The sequence below is a fragment of the Microchirus variegatus genome, assembly GCF_963457635.1.
Source record: "Microchirus variegatus genome assembly, chromosome: 2".
Taxonomy (NCBI): domain Eukaryota; kingdom Metazoa; phylum Chordata; class Actinopteri; order Pleuronectiformes; family Soleidae; genus Microchirus; species Microchirus variegatus.
The window spans coordinates 24,726,178-24,740,938 of record NC_139803.1 but is presented as its reverse complement, the minus strand read 5'-3'; the positions used below and the strand labels follow the sequence as shown (position 1 = coordinate 24,740,938).

At 40.7% G+C, this 14,761-nt stretch overlaps 1 protein-coding gene across 1 annotated transcript in view; it reads right to left on the bottom strand.

Moving 5' to 3' along the window:
• rbpms (RNA binding protein, mRNA processing factor) overlaps positions 1–8,974 on the bottom strand; it is a 32,454-nt gene extending 23,480 nt beyond the window's left edge. Inside the window, exon 1 of the mRNA XM_083909356.1 lies at positions 8,593–8,974. Coding sequence (XP_083765482.1) covers positions 8,593–8,655 — 63 coding nt within the window. The 5' untranslated portion in view covers positions 8,656–8,974. The remainder of the gene's footprint in view (positions 1–8,592) is intronic.
• Between the last annotated feature and the right edge of the window lie 5,787 nt (positions 8,975–14,761).

Here is a 14,761-nt window from a genome sequence, read left to right as displayed (position 1 = left end):
CCTCATGTCCGTTGGCCCGAGTTCTTTTTTTGACCATACGCTCTGGCTGAAATGAGGGGACATGACCTTGGCCATGTGAGACAATTACTATGTGTTTCTTTCTCCCTGTGTGTGTGTGTGGGATTGTTTGACAGCCAATTAATAGATACATGTCCTTTAGTCCAGATGTTTCAGGTCACAGATCTAACCTTGAAGCAGCGATAGAGAGTTTAATGTGTTGTTAGTGTGCACAACAATGTTGCAAAGTATTTGAAATCAAATAAAGCTAAAAAAAAATCTCTGGCTGCCCACACACAAACACGCACATGAGTTGCTTTTAAGTCGACTAACACGCGCACACGCATAGATCTCTGTGCGCTGTGATCGAGCTAAAATCAAAGGCTTTGCATAAGCCTGACTGAGCCCAGTTTCCTTGCATCAGTTAAGTGCTATGTTATTAAACAACAGCCTAACCGACACTCCTTTGCTATCCGAGTTGTCGTCGCTCTGTGTTGCCATCGCCGCCCTATGCCTTCTTCCTTCATCTTCCTCGTCAGAGAATGTGAAGAGTGAGACACTGCAGGCCCGAGAGGTGTCAAACAACCATAAATGGATGACTCCGTTTGTCTGTTAACTACCAGGGTTCAATGGGTCAAGTTTCACATTTATGGTCAGAGTTCACAGGTTAGGCCCCGGTTATTGTGTGGGTCAGAGGGTTAACTGTGAGGTTGAGCACACTCCGAACGTAACAATGGGGCAGCAGCAGGGCTGAGTTTCTTTGCCCCCCCCCCCCACCTCTCTCTTACTCCTACAAGTGCTTTTGAGCAACAAATAAAGCTCTAAGGGTCTGTAAATGTTCCAACAGGTTAACCTTTAAAGGACATTTAAAACAAATGACCTAGGAAAAAGAACAAATTGCCCACTCTTTTTCCTTCTTGTGCTCAGTGAATATTCTTCCTCCTGTCCGTCATCATCGACTTCATGACACGTACACTCATTCTCGTCAAAAGTTTCTGACCACAAAAAAAGAGCATAAAAATGTGATCAGGATGACATGTGGAAGACGAGCAGCCCTTCACCGACTGTTAACAACACAACAGCTGGACTCCTTGGCTGTCAATTCAAGAGTTCATCAACATGTGTCACGCCTGTTTGCTCTCTTCTTCCTTTCTCTCATCTGATAAGTCTGGGAGAATGGACTTAACATTCCACAGCATTCATTAGCGCAAACTAATCAGCTAATTCCATGTCAGCGCTCTTTGTTGCTGCTTCCCCTAGTGCACACCTTATACTGTTTGGTTTTGAGGCTGGGTGGACAAAAGTTGGGCAAGAAAACATCAGTGTGTTCAACCTCACTGTTATTTTCTTTGTAAGTGATAGCACTTGAAGACGTTATATTTGAGTTTGCCAACACAAATCTTCATTATTATCAGTATATCTATACACTGTACGTAAGATTGTCACTTTAATGCTTGACGCAGACATTACCAGAGCAGTGTCTGCCATGGCCGATTTTGTGCCAAGAGTTTCCGTTGATGCTTCAGCAATGGCGTTGCGATGTTCACGGTGTAGTTTGGTGCACTCGTTGGCCACTGGGTGAACTGACTTGTCCAAGAGCTTAGTTTGGACAGAGAACAGTCGGAGCATAAATACTTAAACATAATATGATTGGCTAGCACCTGTGCTGGAATACTTAGAGTAATTTAATTGGCTGGTGCGTGCACTCTCGCTTGCATGGATAGTTGCTCAACGTCTACTGCGCGGAGCAACGCGAAGCAATAAATCTACAAAGACGTTCAGCAACATGTGCCATTACCCCATTCAAAATTAATGAGACTGTTAAAGCAGCACAAGGCCCATCCGTCCAGTTTATTCTTTCAGGGACATAGAGGGCGCTATAGAGCCAATCCCAGCCCACACTGCGTGATAGGCGTAACCCATTGAGGACTATGTACGAACTTAAGTTTCGAGTTTGGTCCCACATTTTCAAACTAATCTTGAGTCTGTTCCAGCTTGTTGCTATTCTTCCTGGCCCGCTTCTTGAGGCCGTTGTGTTCAGAGATCTCGGGGTCATACTTTTAACATAAAAACCAATAACGGATGAGGAAGAGCGTGTGCTTGGACTAAAATGAGACACAGAGCAGGGTGAAAAAGAGGGGAGGGGTAGGAAATAGTAAGAAGAGACGCAAATTATAAACAGTACACGGGTGGGGGAGAGAAAAGAGGGGAGGAAATGGCAGGAGAGCAAGATAAAGGGCAGGACATAGGAAAGGAATGGAGGGGGAAACAGAGGGGAAAGGAGATTAAGGTGGAGAGAGGGAACAAGAGAGGAGAGGATTACTGCTGAAGGAAAATAAAATGAGATGAATTTGGAAATTATCGATTGAAAATAAAGGAGTAGAGCGCAATTGAAGTGTAAAGGAAGGTGTAAAAAAAGAGACAGATGATGTGCGAGTAAGTTGGTCAAATTGACCAGACAAGCACATAAACACAGTATGACTAAGCAGGACAAGATGGCCGACACTGTCTCAGCGCACGCTCACACTTCCTTCACTCATTAATTACAGAGCAACTGACAACTGAGGCCTTTTAAGGAAAGGGTCGTCATCCTGACTCCTGATCATTTTTGATTGTTTTTATGTCTCCAGAAATATCTCTTTAAATCTTTAGTACAATTCTTAAAGACTGTCTTTTTTTCCGTTTCTTCTCACATCAGTTTAGCCGTCTATGTTTGCCAGCCGCTCCTGACGCTAAGCCTTGTTGTTGTCTTTTCAAATACCTCTTGTCGCACAGCTGACAAATGGCCAAGATAAGATGACAATTCCCCTGACGCTTTTATAAATAAACTCCAACCTATCAGATGGGCGGTTGGGACAGGGTTTTACCATTAGTGAGGGCCTAAAAAGGGGATTTGCATTGTCCATAATCATGGTTTATCTGATTTTTTGTTGTGAATTTACCCTTATCTACATTAAATCAACATGTTGACGACCTTTAACAAGCTGTTATTCTTTCCCCTTCTGTCCCATCATAGCCACTTTACCTTCTAAACCCCCTCGATAACATTTCGTGTCACAGAGCGTTAATTTATCTGCGTGCCCTTTTCATAGATACGTACACACTAACGGACCACACACACACGCCCAACGCCGACGCACTACAGACTGCCCCGACCTCCCTCCGCTTTACAGTGTCTCTCCAGCAGTGGAGCCCCTCCACCACCACCTATGTCTCTTAATGGAAAAGGTCAGACTGGCCACATGACCTGTTATTTGAAGAGGACCTGGTGGATGGATCCCCAAACCAGGCCAAGCGCAGTCCAAATACACCCCGGGGAGACACGCCGCATTTGCTGAACCCTGCTTAAGTGGTGTTCTGTTTCTCTTTGGGCGCTCGTAAATATCCACTTACGCGTTTATGATCAGCCAAGAACTAGAATCAACAGATGTCTGACAAGCTTCAAACTCCCGCTGCGTGTTACTGTGGACAATGTTTTTTTTCAAGTTAAGACGAGGAAACAATTAAAGCATCTCTGTAATAACTTGCTTGTCAAAAATCAGGTGCAATTTGACAGTGGACCTCTAGTGTTGGGGGAAGGCTGGACAGGTCTGGACTAAAAAAAAAAAAAAACACAAGTTAGCTTGAAGTAAACTGGCAGCTACGAGGGAAAAGGTCAAGCTCAGTCGGGTGACTTGGTTAGCCACGATGCATTCTTCTTACTCACAACCTGATGTCCTCATGCTCCACCATCATTCCTTTACTGTTCATGACCCCAAAACAAACTCTGCATTACAACAATAAAATAAGCTATTATCCATGCCTATTAAACTACTTCTCTGTCTGCCTTTGTTTTGTCTGACCTTCAGTACACACAAATACATTAAATTCACAGTGGCATATAAAAAGAAGAGGAACTCAGTAAATCCTTACATCTGAGAATCTCACATGATAAATGACTAAACGGATTAATTAAATGACTTAAGATTAATTTAATCAAATTTGTTCTGCAACTGATGATTAATCTGCTAATGATGATCTTGATTAATTGTGTGCTCTCTAAAATTAGCCTTAAGCCATGATGATGTATTTCACATGATTTGGCTTACAGCCGAGTTGTTGATGGAAACAAAGACTTTTATTATGAAGAAATTAAATTTCTATTAGCTAATCTGATTCATCAAACTAAACATTTTGGAGCTCAAAGAAGCAAATAAAATTGTGATATTATTTAGGTTTACTCGCTTTGTTCCTGCAATGCACGCACTCTGTCATGATGCGTTACCCTCTTGATAACACAAACATGGCTGGAATTTGTCACCTCACCTCAGCCTTTACGACTCACATCACATCACAATCTCGACAGTTAACAATGGACAAAACATTGAATTCCTGGACTAATTCCTCTACTTTTTACCAAATCAAATAAACTCTCTTGGTCTTCTTTTTCCATACAAGGTCTGGAATCCACAGCTGGTCAAAGTATATCTTTGGCATCCACCACGTCAACTGCACAGTGTCACCTCTGCTACATCAGTGGCCGTTGAGTGCCACAGTACGTGAAAGCATCCAGAACACCCGATAATAAAGCTTATCAAACTAGCTCAGGAGATTAGATGCTATGAAACTTGCATACCTCTCCAGCAACAAGACCATGTTTGGTGAGCAGTGAACCACAGAAGATAAACATTAAGCATCGTCGAGCTTTGGCGTACACTGATGATGGCGTGTGAGGTTGAGCAGTGAAGCAGGCATGAGAAGTCGAGCTTGCTACGGCGCTTTACTGGTGCGAATCAGTGATCCATTGAGTTGCATACTTCACTGGGAGGGGGGGATAATGCTGTTGTTCAGCATGTGAGAGTCACACCAGCAAGGCTGTTAAACTTTGGCTCTCATAAGATCATCGTTTATGGTTACATTTACTGTTGTTAAGCACAGAGCTGTTGGAGGTAACAAGGGGAACTTTGTCAACATTCCAGCACAGAAGTCAAATTGTTTAAGATGCAAACATTGTCCAATTAGTCACTTTGTCACCAATAAAGCAGCTACATATATTAAAGCTGTTGGAAAGGCGTTTTAATATAAACAAAAGTCTCCTTATTCATATCACTATCACATTAGTTCACACAGTGGTGATTAAGGCTCCCTGCTCCCAACAACACAGAAGTGAATTCTGCTGCTCAAAAAACCTGGTCTTCGATGGGATTAACACTTGTTATGTCCGCCTGCCCACCCCCGGGTGCCGCTGTAAATTGTAAACGCTCCCTTTGTCAGGTTTGGTAGTATTGCTTGACAGAGCTCATTTTCAGATGAAAGAAAGATGGTGAATACAAATAATGCTGCAGTGTTTCTGTTCATGAAAACCAAACAGAGGTGGAATAATAACATCATCAACAAGTCATACTCAGAAATAATCGCTCACAGTCAGAAACGATTATTTGTCTCGTGTTTTCTGTGTGAATTTCCACACTAGTCTGCAGAAGAGCGTGTGCATGATTGCACCTATAAACGCCTGCTTGACTACGAGAGTGTGAATGCGAGTGTGTGTCTCTGCTCTTTTGCATACAACGCAAACCATTATACCGGAAAGATAAAACGGTGCCGTCTCACCTCATGTTAATTTACCTGAGTAAATTCAAGTTTCCTGCCAGTGTGGATGGCTTCCAAACATTTTCCACGACCATTAGATTGGCGCGTTCATTACTCTCTGTGTTTTCAAGTCAGTTTTTTTTTTTTACACACAACGTCATGCAAATGTCGAGTCCTGCTGCTAGTGGACATAAAATCGTCTTCTATTGAATTCATTTCACAAGAAATAAAAACTACACATTGACCAAACGTTATTCTACTTTGGGACGAAGCTGCTTGTTATGGTTAAGTAAATAAATGACTAGCTTGGTATTTTAAATGTTTGGACAAAGAGTCACAGTTTCCCCAAAGTCTACAACGATGCCTTTAGTTTGTGTATTCTGTCTGACAACTCATCCATAAAGTGAGAATACCCAGCTCAGTGATAAGAGAAATATTTTTTAAAAAGCACAAATATTCTCACATTTGAGGAGCTGAATTCACCAAATGTCGAGCGAACAATAAATGACTCAAAACATATTTTAAAACCAACTATTTGATAAATTGATTGATTAATCATTTGACCTCATACAAACAAAAACTTAGTAGATGCTGTGTCCAGTGATCTATTAGCTGCTGATGATTAACCAATTGACAGGAAACATTCTCTAATCTTAAAAAAAAGCACATTTGCTTGAGATTGTGGGTGATTTTTTCATCTCCTATATTTATATCCTTATATGATTTGATTATTTGGGGTTCAGAGCTGACGAGCCTATTATTCATTTATAGTGCTCATCAATACTCTTTTGAACGTTCATATTTCAGTGAGGTCAGTGCTTCTTCTGTGTGGCTTTAGAGTGACTGCTTGCACCCATAGTAACCTCAGCATTGGACCAAATATGGTATTACAACAGACTGTGTATGTTTGGCTATTTGGTTCCAAAATGATGAACAGTAATCAGCTGAGCCTTTATCAAACTGCTCCAAGACAAATATCTGATATGTATACCTTTCTTACATCACTTGGCCACAGATGTGCCGATCTCTGAAAACAACAAGCCTCTTGCTTGGACAGACGTGTTTCCATGCCTACAAAAATCACAGCATGCAAAAGAGCCCCACTGCAAACTTTTTTCCTCCAAGAATGCGATATGATGGATCAAAGATTGTGCAATGTTTACAGTGGAGACGAGGAAGAAACTGAGCCCTTATCTAACACGTCATGGAGGAATTTTCACCAGAAACTAAATGTGGGTTACCTCATTTTTTTTTTTTTGGACAAACAATAAGAGTGTTAAGATGTAATTGAGTTACATGCGTAGAGAGGCTCGACTGTAATGTAGTGCATCTGGGTTTAAAAGGCTTATTGCCAACATGTTGCAGCAGCAGTTGTTGAACTTCAATTGCTCCCTCAGCTTCAGTGAAAACTAATTTGCCCTGGCTCAGAATTCCCTTCACCACTGTATCTTAGCGTGGTGTGGAGTCTGACTTTATGGTACAGTGAGCCAGAGCTGGCAACACTTAGGCCTGTTGTCTAGTAATGCAGACTTGGTTTAAGACTTTCTCAGCAAATACGTGCAAGTGGTTTATCATTTCAGGTCCTTCCTTGATCCTTACTTTATACTGTACCTTGTTGTAAACAATTTTAAAAAGTCTTTAATCTGGGTTTACAGCATGACGTGGTAGGGACACACTGATTTATTAGCCGTCAAATTACTGACTGTTATCAGCCAATCGGACACCGCCGACACAGACGGCAATGTTTATCTGAGCCACGAGTACTAAAATCAAATAAAAAAAACTAACTTAAAATGTTATTTTCCTTAATCAAATATAGCATCAATTGCTCAGTTATTCTTTTAGAAAGATGAGATACTACCAGAATATCAACTATTCTAACTAGTCTAACACAAGGATGATAAATGCAAGAAATTAATTGTGTCTTGCGTGCATGCTTGGATTTTTAAATCGACACAGAATACAGGACAATAGAGAAGTAAGTAATAAAATGTAATTGTCGCCTTTCTCAATTTGCATTGTATCATGTTTTAGGCTAGATGTCAGGACAGTGAAGGTAAAACGGATGCGCATGTTAATGAAAGCAGACAAACTGCCATGAGGAAAAACTTGTGGTTAATTTGAATGCAGTCGCGCAATAGTACAACATAAGAAATATAATTTTTACAAGCTTTAGAATAAATAGTTAAATAAGATAAAAACATGTTATTCTTTAGTGATTGGTGGTAGTGTTAAAAGTTATTTTATGATTTTCTTTTAAATTTGTAATTATTCAAATACAGTGACAGAATGAAGGTATGAAAGATTTAAAGACTGTTCAGTTGTTGTTGTTTTCTGGATTTTCTTTGTTCGACTCTCACAAAAGAACAACACAAAAACAAAATCACTGTAAATTAAAACACATTACTGGCTATATATTAGGGCTCTAACTAATGCTTATTGTCATAAATCTGTTGATTATTCTCTCAATTAATCAAACTGTTGTTTGATTGATCGAAAACATTTGTCAGTTTATATCTTTGTTATATGGAGCAAAGAAACCAGAAAATGTCCACATTTAAGAGGCTGTAAAATCTGACAGCTTGCTCTAATTATATATAAATATGGTTAGCCAAATAGCATAGTTGCCCAAGTCATATTTGAACGTTTTCAGATAACAAGAAAATACTAAAAATAAATTAGCAAGCATGTTGGTAAAGTTAGGCAGATATCACATTTAACAAAAAAAAATGACATAGGCAATTATGCTAGTAGGCTAACTAATATGTAAAAAATAGTAGAGTTGCCTTCGGAGGAAAAAACAAAAAAAAATTTGAATGTCACCACGCAGTTGGGCAGCTAACTTTTTCGAGCTAAATGTGCTATGGTACAAAAAATGTTTTAGGTGCTATATAAGTATATTAATGTGACATTGACACAGCAGGAGACTCACTGAGGGTCAAGGTTGAACCCGTGAACGTGAAACAAGCTTCGGACAGAAAGACAGACAGACAGACAGACAGACAGCAGGTAGGTGTGGATACTCACCTCGTCTTCTTGGTTGGTGAATTCGCTCGGCTCGTTTTCTTTCTCGCTCTTGTTGTTATTCATCCTGACCCGGACTCTGTCACTTTCACTCGGACTGTCTTCTTTCTTCTTCTTCCTCTTGTTCTCTTGCCGTCTTCCGCGTCGTTCTTCTTCTTCTTCTTCTTCTTCTTCTTCTCCAGGACCAGAGCTGTTAAAAGGAGGACACCACGGTCTCCGACAGCGCGCGGACGCTGTCCCACTGACCCGAGCTTCCTTCACTACTTCGGCGACCTCAATAATGACTCCAGATATTGTTTTTTCATTAAAACAGACGGCGAGTCGACAGTGAGAGAGCTGTTACTGAGCTGTGGGATATTCCTCCTCAGCACTCCCTGGGAAAAGCTTCACCGCGGGCTCTTGTTGCTGTTCCACCTAATGAAATCACGGTAAATGTGGAGTGGACCGCGCGCCGCCGGCAAACTTCTTCTCTCTCCCCATCTCCGCATGAGGGAGGGCGGGGTGGAGGAGAGGAGGAGAGAGGGGAGGAGGGAGGGGTTTAGGGTGGGGTTAAAGGGCTGGATGCACCGTCTGCTGGGCTTCATCAAGGCTTCTGCAAGAAGATACAAGAAAATCAGTGCCGGTCACTTTCATGGAACAGCTGGACTGAGATCACATCAGGGCCGAACCTAGGTTTTCAAAGGGCCAAGTTCCCCTTATTACCTCCTTTCTGAAGAAGAAAAAAGCCATATTACACATCAATTATATACATTCACCTATTGTATTTTTTTCCATATTAGGCCCAATTTAGGGCCTGTTTACATGCAGCTTAAATAATGCCTTAAAAGTGGGTTGCACTCCACTTTTTTGCAACCTGTAATTAGGAATTAGGCACCCTTTGAGCTGTCACTCAAACTGGTGTCCATTCATATGCTGTGCTCTATGGGGACATCATTTACAAACTTAGAGTTTTTTCCCCCTGGCGTTCAGTCCCAGCTAGGCGATAATCCTTGGCTTCCTACTTTTTATATATTTTATTTTTTACTTTTTATTTGTGTTTATTCTACTTTTAGTTTTTTTGTTTTAAATTGAGCTCTCACTATTCCTTTATTGTTTTTATTTATTATTATATTGTGTGTGATTATATTGTATTTTAATAACTGTGCAGCACTTTGGTTCAACTTTGGTTGTTTTTAAATGTGCTTTATAAATAATCTTGACTTGACCAGTAGTTGAGACCATTAACTCCTCAGGAAATAGTTTAGTAGTAAGTCTATGGGTGTCTAAGTCTATGGAGTCGCCCCCTGGTGGCTATTCAGTTGAACTGCAAAATTACGCCCATATTTTATATACAGTATATTTGTCTATGTGTCTGTTAAGCAACCAAAACCTGTAGGCTGTATTGTTGTAATCCTCACATAATTAAATAATATCCTATCGCAAATTCAACAAAGGCTACTTTCACTTAGCTCAGTAGCAAATGGTGGGCTGAAAGAGAAACATATTTAAAAACAAAGAGTCCCAGTTGACGCTTCCACCACATACACAAACATTAAACATTAAACATTTTCAAATGCATTAAAGTTCATTCTGCTTTAATGAGTCAAATAAGCTGCAACTGTAGTTGAATGTTCAGAGCAGCCTCCAGTTAGCCTTTAGCTTATTGTTTTATACTGGAAACAGGAAACAGCTCAACATGATGATAACAGAACTCCAGGAAGTTAATCGTCTTGGCCAAGAATTAATCAAGCATATTAGTTTCCCAGAAAAACCAACTGTCGTATGCACAGTACACGTCACTTTTTTTGTGGTTAGCTATTGAGCGCTAAATATGCTAGTGTAGTTTTATTTGGTGCTGGTTTCCTGTCTCTATGCAAAGCTGACTGCTGCTTCCAGCTGAACATGAGAGCTAACTTAGCTCATGTTCAGATAACTTGGAGGTGCCTTTCAGGAAAAGTTATTTTTTGTATGTATTTTTGTTTACATGACACCATATCGATTAAGTTTTATTGTATTTATACAATACATTGCCATGCTAAGCAGAATAAATGAGCACTGAGAGGCCTAATGCAGGTTGAGACCGATTTATTTAAGTGTATCTCAACAACCGTCATTATCTGATGTACTTTGAAAATTGTGTTTAAATTGCATTCATATGGGCCTGATTTGACGTAGTTCAATAATGTTGAATTGTGTGTACCTTGATCACCAACAGGTTATACGCAGGTTGATGATATAATGTATTTCACTGGAAACTTGATTTATATCAGTTTTCTATAAGTTTAACTATTAACCAATCCGCACATACCATTCGTTTCCATCATAAATCTTGCAGTCACAAGATGTTACCCAACAAACCACGCACACTCAGGACTATTTCCCTTTTCTTTCCTTGTCTCAACACCTTAAAATGTAGCACTCAGCATGTATAGATGCCCGGTACAGGAGACACAGATAATTATCAACCAAGCTGTGTAATAAATTTCACATGGTTGTTTCGCAACATCACTGGCAAATAGCGAGACTCAGGTGCAGAAACAATCAAAACAAGATTTCTCAAAAATGTCCACGGTCCTGCACAGATATGAAGTCTGATGTGTGCGAGAAAAAACAAGTTACTAACCAAAATAAAAACCACGGGGGCAGACCCAAGGAAAACAACATGCACACAAAAGGCAGTCTGGCAGAGAACAAAGAAACACAGAGAGGGGAGTATATGAGGAGCTTTAACTAACAGGAAATAAGTGGGTGGAGAACAGGTGAGTATGAGGAAACACAGGAGGACAGGACCTACACCGTCCGACACAGGAAGTAAGCTCGTAAGTAAGCACAACAAAATAAAACAGGACTCAGACACTGAAAAGGTGACTACTACTGATATTGCATTTCAATCCTTCCAATGCCTTTTGTTGTTATGTCATTTTTCAGATGTATAATGAGCAAAGTGGGATGTGCATGTAAAGACCTATTGGAGACAACAGCTGACATTGCTCAAGATTGGAATTTGATAACAAGTTGCATTGATCCACTATGAGCTCACCTAAGACTGTTGGATTTATGACCTTTAAGTAGCGGAAACGGGCAGACCCTGGAGCTGTGGTGTCTCAACAACAGCAGAGATGAGCAAACACTAAAAACTTTACTGGCACACCTTGTACTGTCTACAGAGCAGGATGCAAAAACAGCCTCATAAGCAGCGATCAGGTGACAAGCCAGCCTTGAACACTCCCCGCCGTTTTGAAACATTTATTTTGAGCAACTGCTTCACTTTTGTGTTTGGCGATGAAACATTCGGGAGCTGACAGTAGCTCAGCAGTGGGGACTTTGACTATACAGTATTGCATGACATTTATTGCAGGGGACAGACTTGCATGGTGTGACAGCCAGTGTAGAAAACAAAGTGAGTCATTTTTGCTGAACCTGCACCCCAGTAGCAAGAAAAGAAGGAAAAACAGTCATTATGGATAGGTCTTAAAGATTTGTGCTCTTTTCCCTCCCTGATCATGTCTATATGAATTACACCGCATCTGAAGCATGCGCGTTGAGGAAGGGACATGGCAGACTCTTTTTTTTTATGCTGATGAGAGGCAGTTCAGCATGAAGGGAGAGGGAGGAGGTACTTCGAAGCAGATAAAAATGGAAATGTTACCCTTGCTGCTCAACACCCCAGTATCAAAGCCTCCTGTTGGAGTCGAGGGAGCAAGGAGGGGGAGGAGAGTCGGGAAGAAGGAGGAGAGGAGAGGGGGAGATGTCCCAGCTGTGCTTGACAGGTCTCCGGGCTGAGCTGTGTGGTCTGATGCTCAGAGAGGGACACACACACACACACACACACTAGGGGTCCAAAACAGAGGAGACAGTCTGGTCATGATGTCCCGGGCAACATGTCAGCAAGCTTTGACATGGTCCAGCCTCACTTCAAGATAGCTCTATGTTATCTGGAGGCCTGCGAGTTTAAAATAAAATGAAGTAATGTTTACTAAACTGGTCGGAGAAGCTTTGGAGACAGAAGCATGCATGTTCATTTTGTATTCTGGTTATAGTTTGATAATGTTGTGCCTTTTCGCTGTGTTTCCAAGAGTTAGACGAGAAGAATGATACCCCACAAAGCTATGGTTATCAGATGGCTAGGTTAGCCTAGCTTAGCATCAAATTATACTAGTTGTGTTTTGTACAAAAAATGTAACCAATAAGCTACACAAGGCTCACCAAACACTTTGTAATATCCTTTAATATAATATCAATATTCCTGTCAATACGACAGAAATGAAACCAGTCATGCCTCAATTAATCATCCCTGAAAGATGAAATACTTGAATTTAAGCGAAACATGAATCACATCACAGCCTATATGTTATGTAGAACATTGTTTTGCAGTTCCTCCGTCTCTGCTCAGAATTAATCTCTGTAGAAGTCAGCATGTTGAGAATGTATTGGAAAACCATCGTTAAGATGAAGTTACGGCGATGAAACACATTTCAACTTTCTCTCATCATAAATTGAAATACTCCAAAACAGATGTGTAGCAGGACTGACCATCTAAGAGACTAGCAAGGCTCACAAACAACCCATAATGCAACACATTCTGCTCTAGTGGTAACATTAATGTCTATCACTATTACATAATCTGACCTTGACTTCTCTAAAGGCTTTTAAAAACAACATTCATATTTTCCCCAATATGGTCCTTTTGTCCAGTGCAAGCTTTTTGTGCAAAATTAATCCAATGCGTCATAACTTTTTATGAACTCTAAAGGTGGTTGCAAGCACGCTTTAGTCATGCATTGACACAAACTATTTCAAATCTTTATGCTTAGCAAGCTAGTAAATAAGTAGCTACACATTGTCATAAAAAAAGAAACTAACTGAGTGCCAGAGATCTTTTGTTTCATTGCGAGAACACACTCATGATTGAAAATTGAGACACATGCACACACACACACACACACACACACACACACTGGGTGATCAATATCATCTTCTGGATCAGTGACTCATAGCTAAAAAGCCAGCTTGATATGAGCACAAACACATGAATCTGTCATGACACAATGCCAATGTATTGACCAGCGGCGAGTCCCACTAGGGGTGATTCCTGTGGTTCCTTCAGTTGCTCAGACGGCAGTTGAACGACTCGAGCGCTTGAGCAGTGAACAAAATGGACAGCGATGTTGCAACCCGTTTCGAGGTCACCTGCGAAAAAAGTAGGCCTTCGTGTAGACCTGAGAGCAGCTCTGTGTTTGGCAGAGCAACACACTTCACCCCTTTGAGTGATGTGGGGTAAGTGGCTCTTTAGGCTCCGAGCCAAGCCATTCCATTCCTTTGACTTACTGATACGCACCATTCCTCCCTCATGCACTGTGCCCTTTGAGCTTCCTCTAAGATCACTAATGAGCAATTTGTGGTCAGATTGACCTGCTCTAATTGGCCCTAAGAGGCTTGGTACTTTGTTTTGTTTAGCCCAGTCCTTTACAATGCTTCTTTGCATTGGGGATAAGCAGCCCCCCTTTGTTCAACCCAAAGATCACGTAACGTGACAATACTGTGGCTTTGGCAAAAACGGACCCCATTGAACTTGAGTGTTATACTGTAGAGCCCCCAGCTGGTTTTGACCATAGACTGTATAAAGCCTTTCGGTTCGAAAAGTGAAGTCTTGGAAGTAGGATCAAATTAGCATTTAGCCACAAGGGGGCTACAGAAACCTGTTTGAATGGAAAAATCTACCCAATTCTGTCATGATTTACAAAATGAGTAAACATTTTTCCAAAGCAGTTAATGTTCTCAATCACTAGTTTCAGACTATGTCCATTTTGGTTTGGACCAAATTCCAACTATTCAATCAAGAAGACTGAGTCAACAGTGTAGACAATAATAAAAGAAAGGTTGTGTATCTTTGTGAAGCTGCTGTTTTTACACACTGTTTTTATCACAATGTTTTTTTCAGGCCAATGTTTCAGTCACAATACTGAAATATGACTAGATGAATTGTTTTGAAACCATTATTATGCTGTCAGGAACAGGGTGAATTAAAGATATTCAGACCTGCGCCAGCAAATAATTCCCTGAAGAAAAAAAACTTGTCACCTTACAAACTGAAGTGCCCTTTTTAGTTTGAGAGATAAATCGCATTCATAATGAGTTCCTGTTGTTCATTATGTTTCCTTTGTTGGACAAACTGGATGAAAGAGAAGGCAAG